The following is a 9499-nucleotide window of genomic DNA, read 5'->3' on the forward strand; positions in this document are numbered from 1 at the left end:
CTGGGAATTTTTGGCAAGGTCCATGTTTAAATATTTTTTTACAATCTACTTTAGAGTAGTAACAATATTTAAAATCTCTTTATTTGAATTACAATCTTTAGTATATCTACCCAAAGCTAGCTACCATTTCTTACTATATTTTTTGTTTGCCTTTGGTAACTTTAATTACCATTTTCCCCTTGAAGACATTTTGGTTGCTAATCTTAACATCCATGTTCACTTTCACTAATGCTATGTTCCAAAACTAATGCGAAGGTATTTACATGTAAATGTGTGTGACTGTGTAAGGTAGGTAGTCATATTATTTTTGTTTTACCTATAAGGAAAGTGAGGATTTGGGAAATTATTAGAATTTGAGGAATTATTAAAATTATCCAAGAAAGACTCAAGGTTCAAAAGTTAAATCCACCTTCCAAGAATAAGCTTGAGATAATGGTAAAAGAGTTAAAAGGCAGTTAGAATCTGTTAATTCATTTAGGACCTTTTTGCAGTAAAGAAGGATCATGTCATTTTCTGGAGCTTTGCTTATTTGTATTTCTTTTACTAACCTTAAATGAGATTCAAACATATAGTGCACAAGATAGAGTAATCAAGCAAGGTGTCATTTATCATATTTTTTGCTCATATGTTAGGTGAAAGAAACATGATTTGTTGTGAGTCACCGAAGTCTCTATTTATACTGAAAAGTATTTAGAAATATTTGTAAAACATTTCTTTCCATTTTCCAATACCTCATATAAGGTACAGATACCCCTCTGCTGTTGTATTAATGACACTTCTTACTTCAATGTTTATGGAATATAGAGGTTTAAACTTTTGTGAAAGAGAAAGCTCAGTTAATCCAGAAGGGTGATTTTGAAATCATAACATCCACTATGCAATACTGTTTACACCCGATTAGAGGAGCTGCCTTTCAGCTAGTATTCAGACTGTCCCAACTCCTCTTATGCAGAGGATATGGATGAAAAAGTATAAACATGTGTCAAGTTCTGAGTCTACTGTGAATTTTTTCTGTGCCTTTGGAAGTCTTACTTACCTCTTCCTTATTTATTAAATAAACATGGTAAGATTACTTCTATCTCACAATTCAAAGATCCTGTCTGTAGATAATAAGTAAGATAGGTCTATGAAATCATCAGGTGAAAAGGTAATCATTTAAGTCAATCAATGTCACTTTACCTTTGACCTAACCATAGTTGAAGGTTCTGAGCAAGTCCTCAGGTGAGAAGGCCTGTGTGCACTAACAATGATTATCATTCAAATGAATAGATGATGTCCAATAGGACATGGAATATAGTGTGTTTCTTCTACATGCCTGATACTGAGTCATACTGAGATTTCTAAGGCTAATACACAGAGATCTGAAGAGAATTATAGTAAATTACAGATCTCTAGAGATTTCTCCCAGGAGAAATATATAAATCTTCTCATCTAGCTCTTCTAGGGAAGAAGCAATTAGCTTGCCTGTAGGAATCAAACTAGTTATCTTTCTAAAATTAAACTGATAAATGAAAAACATAAAATTTATACATACTATGAGTTACCATGAGATGTTCCTATACATATATGCATTATGTAATGTTTAAATGAAGTTAAATATGTCCGTCTCCTCAAATGTTTATTATTTCTTAAAGGGAATATTTTCAAAACTCTTTCTTCTAACTTTTGGAAATGTAGAGTGCATTATCGTTATCCAGAGTCACAATATGGTGCAACAGCACACCAGAACTTATTGATCCTAACTTCAGCTTGGTACTCATTGATTGATTTTCCTAAACCATTCCATCCTCCATTCTCACTAGCCTCTTAACTCTATTGAATTCTCAACTTCTATGAGATCCCATTTTAAGAATTCTACATGAGTGAAAGTGTTCAGTAAGTATCTGTCCAGTTTAGTTTATTTCACTTAACATACTGATCTCCAGTTACATTCTTATTGTCACAAGTGACAGAATTTCATTCTTGTACATGGATAAATAGTATTCTATGCTGTATATACATTACATTTTCTTTATTCATTTATAAGGTGATGGAAACTTAGGTTGTTTTGATTTCTTAGCTAATGTGAATAGCATTGCAAGGAACACAGAGTGCAGATGTCTCTTTCATATACTGATTTCATTCCCTTTGAATTTTTCTCAGTTTTTTTCCCATATCATAGGATTTAGCTTCAATCTGATGATTGTTTGCTTTACTGAGGTGAAGATTTTCAGTTTGATTTAATTCCATTTATTTATTTTTGTTTCCGTTCCCAGTACTTTGGGGGGTATTCTCATTAAGAATTTATTTCCCCATTCTACTGTGCTGTAGCATTTCCCTGTTTTCTTCTACTAGCTTCATAGTTATAGGTCTTACACTTAATTTTCTTATAAATTTTGAATTATTTTTAGAAATCTGGTAAGAAATAGGGCAAAAGTTTCATTTTCTGTATCTGGATATCCACATTTTCCAACAGTATTTTTAAAACAACTCTTCTTCCTCCAATGTGTATGGTTTGCATCTTTGTCAAAAATGAGCTGGCGATGGATGATGATGTCTTGCTACCCTTATAGAACTTTCAAGATGATTATTACATGGATAGATACAAAATATAGCATAATTTCTAACACATAACAGGGGTTTTATGGGTCAAATATTAATAGTTATTGTTTATAAAATTAGATACAACATGAGTGTCAAAGTATAGATGCTAGAATAATCCATTTAGTTCCCTACATGTTTCTCTCCCAATTCAGCTAGGTAGGACATAAAATAGCTTGAGATAATGAACTTGGTGAAGAATTGTTATGTTGGTTTGGGCACACATACTACTCTCAAGCTGTCTTCTCTCCTGCCACAGTCACCAGTAGGCTTAGTGTTCCAGATCTTAGTATCTATAGATCTTCATGCATCAGAAAGTGCCTTTGAATGCCACATTTGAGTGAGCTCTTCAGTTACTCATACAAACTGTATGATACGTATGTAGTAGTATAAATGAGAAACAAACCAAAAGACAATGGCTTATAGCTGAGATTAAATTGAAGATAGTGAGGTAAGAGTAGAATCTGGGTTATTCCTGGACCCTAAATACAGCTATCAATAACTTATAATACAAAGACAGGAAAAAAGGCTGATTAGGGTATTCCAAAGTTTCTGTCACTAAACCATAACACTGGAAAGCAAAACAAAATCATTATTTTTTATTTTTTTAAAAAATTTTAATTTTTTTATTATTCATATGTGCATACAATGCTTGGGTCATTTCCACCCCCTCCCTTACCAACCACTCCACCCCCTCCCTCTCCCCCCCACCCCTTCGATACCTGGCAGAAACTATTTTGCCCTTATCTCTAATTTTGTTGAAGAGAGAGTATAAGCAATAATAGGAAGGAACAAGGGTTTTTGCTAGTTGAGATAAGGATAGCTATACAGGGAGTTGACTCACATTGATTTCCTGTACATGTGTGTTACCTTCTAGGTTAATTCTTTTTGATCTAACCTTTTCTCTAGTTCCTGGCCCCCTTCTCCTATTGGCCTTGGTTGCTTTTAAGGTATCTGCTTTAGTTTCTCTGCGTTGAGGGCAACAAATGCTAGCTAATTTTTTTAGGTGTCTTACCTATCCTCATATCTCCTTTGTGTGCTCTTGCTTTTATCTTGTGATCAAAGTTCAATACCCTTGTTGTGTTTGCCCTTGATCTAATGTCTGCATCTGAGGGAGAACATATGATTTTTGGTCTTTTGGGCCAGGCTAACCTCACTCAGAATGATGTTCTCCAATTCCATCCATTTACCAGTGAATGATTACATTTCGTTCTTCTTCATGTGGCTGCATAAAATTCCATTGTGTATAGATACCACATTTTCTTGATCCATTCGTCAGTGGTGGGGCATCTTGGCTGTTTCTATAACTTGGCTATTGTGAATAGTGCTGCAATAAACATGGGTGTGCAGATGCCTCTGGAGTAACCTGTGTCACTGTCTTTTGGGTATATCTGCAAGAGTGGTATTGCTGGATCAAATGGTAGATCAATGTCTAGCTTTTTAAGTAGCCTCCAAATTTTTTTCTAGAGTGGTTGTACTAGTTTACATTTCCACCAACAGTGTATGAAGGTTCCTTTTTCCCCGCATCCTCGCCAATACCTGTTGTTGGTGGTGTTGCTGATGATGGCTATTCTAACAGGGGTGAGGTGGAATCTTAGCATGGTTTTAATTTGCATTTCCTTTATTGCTAGAGATGGTGAGCATTTTTTCATGTGTTTTTTTGGCCATTTGAATTTCTTCTTTTGAGAAAGTTCTGTTTAGTTCACTTGCCCATTTCTTTATTGGTTCATTAGTTTTGGGAGAATTTAGTTTTTTAAGTTCCCTATATATTCTGGTTATCAGTCTTTTGTCTGATGTGTAGCTGGCAAATATTTTCTTCCACTCTGTGGGTGTCCTCTTCAGTTTAGAGACCATTTCTTTTGGCAAAACAAAATCTTTAATAAAAACTTTGTTAGAATCTGGGAAATTGTGGAAGAAACAAAGTGAAAGCTGAGTCAAGAAAAATATGTGTTAACATGACATTTAAAGAAGTATTGAAAAACTTCCAGCTAACATAAAAGAAAGGAAAAGTGGCTTTAGATACTTTTTACAAAGAATATGGGTGTAGGAGGGTGAATGTAGTAGAAATTTGTACTCTTGTATAAAAATGGAAAAATGAGTCCTGTTGAAACTACTCTAGTGGGAGAGGGGAGGTAAAGAAGGGGATGAGTTCAACTACTACATATTGCAAAAACTTTTGTAAATGTCACAATATACCCACAGCACAATAATAATATGACAATAAAATGCACAAAAAACAAAAAAAAATAGAATGTTCACTAAATAAATAACTATACCTACAGCAAGCAACAAAAATGACCTTAGGAAAGGAGGAGAATTTTACTTTCAGAGTTATCACATTGCAATATTTTAAATGTAAAATCTTCAACAAGAGCAATTTATAAAGAAATAAGGGCCTCTGTTTCATTCACAGTGAAAAGAAATTAATAGTAACTTGCTTGAAGAAGTTTAGATATTTTACTTAGTAGTCAAAGATTTTTCTCTCCCTTCCTTTTTTCCTTCCTTCCTTCAACAAAACAGACTGTGTGTCAAAAATCAAAGAGAAAAATAGACATTCATTAGTAGAATTCCCAAATAGTGAAGAGAATAAAATAAAAAAACACGTCATCTAACAACTGAAACTCAAAATACATGAAGCAAATTTTGAGAGAAATAGATAACCTTACAACAATAGATGAAGACTTCATATATCTTCCAGTAATGAATAGGTTGACTAGAGAGAAGATCAATAAGGTAGAGGATACAAGGATATTCATTTGAAACTGTTGAAAAATTTAGGGTGGGAGGTAAAGGAGTAAGGGAGAGTAATGGAAAGGGTTGAACAGTCCAAAGTAAAGTATACTCACAGTAGGGATACATTGAGAAACCATTTGAACATTGACTTATATATTAATAATGAAATACAGGACTGTAAAATAGGCACAATGTGTGTGTAGAGGCAGGTACTAGTGGGAAGGTGGTGGGTGAATGAGGGAGATTTAGGTGAAGGTATATGGTTGATGAACTTCATGTACTTATATGAAAGAGAACAAAGGAACCTCTTGCAATTGCTTTAAGTGGGGTGGGGAGGGGGCTGAAGGGGTGTGACTAATGGGGTGATCTAATCAATGTACAATATAAGCCTATTTGGAATTGTTAATATGAATCCTCCCTGTATAATGAATATATCCAAACTAAAAAAAAATAATTGAAAAGCAGAAAAAAACAAATAGAGGATCAGTTAACTTTTTTTTTTCAGTACTAGGGATTGAACTCAGTATTTCATGCCTGCTAGGCAAGTCTTTTCTACTTGAGTCACATCCTCTAATTAATTTTTATCTGATATTTATATCAGGCTCCCCAAAATGGGAATTCTTAATTGCATATGAAACATTCCTTAGGATAAACGATATAATAAGGAAAAAACTAGTCTCAATAAACTTAATATTGAAATACGATGAGACATCTTCAACAACCACCATATAATTGAAGTAGAAATCAGTAGTAACAAAATTTTAAATACATACATACATATTTACTGACACTACAGCCAGTGGGTAAAATTGATGAGTAAAAAATAGATGAGTAGAGAAACTATGAAATAGTTTGAGATGAATAAAACTAAAATATAGCATAGTCAGTAAAAGCACAGGTCATAGGAAATTTATAATTGTAAGCACTGATACTGTAAAACAAGAGTGACAGGAGGGAAATAACCTAACTCTAAACCTTAAGGAGAAATTATTAAAAAGTGAAAAATTTGAAGTAGCATAAGGAAGAAATAAATTTCAGAGCAAAGTAAAGAAAATACAATATAGAATAAGAATATGGTATATCAGCAAAACAGAAATTTGATTTTGTGGAATGATCACCAGAGAATACATTTTCTAGATTATCCATGAAAAAAGAGAAAATTCAAATTGCCAAAATCCTCAATTAAATGAGGATATCACCATTGACCTTATAAAAAACAGAAAAATTATAATAGACTTTATAATTATAATTATGGTATACTTATAATCATACAATTATAATGTATAACTCTACACTAACATATGGATAACAGACAAAATAATAAGTTGCTGGAAATACATACACTATCAAAAGTGACCAAAAATTTTTGCCCAAAAAGCAAAAATCTGAACATATCTATAACAAATATAGAGATTGAATAATGGAAGTATTCAAAACAATAAAAGCCCAGGAAGAGATGGCTCCACTTGTTAATTCTCCCAAAGTAACATTTAATAATAATAATAAGAGAAAAAACAGAGGAGGGTTTTTCTTAACAATTTTCTACGGCAGCTCTAACAACAAAGAAGCTCTAACTACAAGTTGAAGGTTTACAACACATATTTACTCCATTACAGTTCTTGAATCTAGATGTCTGAAATCAATCTCACTGAGCTAAAAACACTGGTCTGTCAGAGGCATAGCTTCTCCACAGGCTCTAAGAGGCATTCTATTTCTTATCTTTTTCATCTTCTGGTAGCTGCTGCTGGCATTTGATGACTTGGTTCACAATATATTGGTATTGCTTCACTATGACAATGTCTATTAAATACTTCTAACTCCCTTTTATAAGGGGACATGAGATTCCTTTTAGGGTACGCATGAATAATCTCAATGATTTCTCCTTCTTAAAATTCTGAACTTAATCATATCTGCAGACTCCTTTTGGTCCACATGGTTTAAATGGAAAGGCTTTAAAAGCACATGAATCACTTCTGGGCCATTACTGAGCTTTCCAGAGTGTGCAATGTCACTCATATGATGAACTATTTTGAATAAATTTATGGGGGAAGAGCTGAGATAAATAAGTTCAGATATTGTACATCCCAAAAGTTAAGATCAAATCACAAAAATTATTTCATCTACAAAACAATCTTTGCAAATGCACTTTTAACTTCCTTGTTCCTGAAGCTGTAGACTACAGGGTTCAACATTGGGATGATCATAGTATAAAACACAGATACAATTTTGTCAGTGTCCATGGAATGACTGGAACTAGGTTGTAAGTACATGAAGATAAGAGTCCCATAGAAAATGGAGACTGTAGTGAGGTGGGAGGCACAGGTAGATATAGCCTTACGATATCCTGCAGCTGAATGCATCTTTAGAATGGTAATAAAAATTCTCATGTAGGATGTTAAGATTACTAGGAGAGCAAAAAATATATTGAAGCTGGCCACATACATACAAACAAGATCATTAATATGTCTGTCAGAGCAAGAGAGAACCATGACTGCTGGAACATCACAGAAAAAATGATGGACCACATTGGACTTACAGAAGGAGAGACTGAATGTGTCCCCAGTATAGATGGAGCCATTCAGGAAACCATAGACGTAGGAACCTATGACAAAACGAGCACACACACTTGTTGTCATGGTGGTGGCATAATGCAGAGGTTTACACACTGCTGCATAGCGATCATAGGCCATTGAGGCCAAGAGACAATTTTCTACAGTACCAAAGGCTCCAAAAAAGAAGATCTGAGAGGCACAAGTATTGTAGGACATGACCTTGTTTACCCTAAGGAACCCAGCCATGACCACAGGAGTGATTGTTGAAGAGTACCCAAAATCCACCAGAGACAGGTTACCAAGAAAGAAGTACATGGGAGTATGGAGATGAGAGTCCAAGAGAATCAACAGGATCATCCCCAGGTTCCCAGCCAGAGTGATGACATAGATGAGGAGGAAGGTGATAAAGAGGGGGACCTGCAGATGTGGGTCATTGGTCAGTCCCAGCAGGATGAACTGCATCACCTTTGTCCTGTTCTCCATCAATGTCATAGATAGTCTCTTTGTCTTCTGTAACCATGAAATAAAGGGAAGAGAATGATAAAGAAATTGAATTGAAATTGAAATACATATGTATTCTTTCATTGTAGCAACAACTTGTATTCCAAGATTTTCTCAATACAATCATGGACTTAAAACCTAAGTTTGGCACATTAATAATATACAGAGTTACAAATTTGAAGAATATTAATTGATCATATACCCAATTAAAATTTTTACATGTTTATCAACTAAGATGCAAACAATTTAGGAACAATAAAAATTCGTTGTGTATATGCACTCGCTTCTTCTGAGTTCAGTAGCTAGCTGGAACATACATATTGCTCACTTGCCAAGATTAGGTTTAGAAAGTGTCTACATTAGGCAATACTATGAACTTGGTTTTTATATTTCTCCAAGTGATAAAGCACAAGATATTGACTTGTTCATATTTGCATGAGTATTAATTGGCAATCTCTCTTCTGGATTGATGCCAAATTTTAACCCATGCTGAGATATTCCTAAATTGAATAGTATAGAATAATTTAAATCGAGTTGAATTTAGCTCAATTTATTGTTCCTCCTTATCTGCTGTGGTTTAAAGTCAGTCTGGGGGAGTGTCATGGTAAACTGAATGGCTGATTTGGTGTGATCATTTTTGTCTTGCTGACTCTGTGTTTGGCTCTCATTAGGAAGTCTTCGAGGGTGAAATAATCCTCCTTTCAATTACAAAGAGTCTTCAATTAAATTATTAAGTCTGTGTCATATTTTAACCTTTTTTTGAAAATTCTCAGGCTTATTCCTACCAGCACAACCACACATGTTGATTGTGATGTGACTGAAAAACAGACTTTTGCTTAGGTTGTAGAAGAGTTTAACTCTTCAGTCAACATAGCACATCTGTTTTCACACAGATCTTACAGGGTTGTGGAGCATTTTCTTCCTGCAGAAGAAATCCTGAATGATGGATGTCATCAGATTTAACAGATGTAGAGCTTAAATTATTAGAAGAGGTATATATCAGACCTTCCGCTTACTACTTAGGATCCACTGGTCCTAATCTAACTCCCCTGAACAAATTTCATCTTCATAATGAGGACAGTAATGAGGCCTGCTTTAAGGTATTATTGTGAGAATTAAGTATGATAATGCAT

General features: G+C 34.2%; 1 protein-coding gene across 1 annotated transcript; it reads right to left on the bottom strand.

The window, feature by feature from the left end:
- Nucleotides 1-7433: 7433 nt before the first annotated feature.
- Nucleotides 7434-8357, bottom strand: LOC109674843 (olfactory receptor 5B3-like). Its single transcript, XM_020151710.2, has one exon. It carries the CDS (start codon nt 8355-8357, stop codon nt 7434-7436), a length of 924 nt encoding a protein of 307 aa, XP_020007299.2.
- Between the last annotated feature and the right edge of the window lie 1142 nt (nt 8358-9499).

This window comes from Castor canadensis, chromosome 1, assembly GCF_047511655.1.
Source record: "Castor canadensis chromosome 1, mCasCan1.hap1v2, whole genome shotgun sequence".
NCBI classification, from domain to species: Eukaryota; Metazoa; Chordata; class Mammalia; order Rodentia; family Castoridae; genus Castor; species Castor canadensis.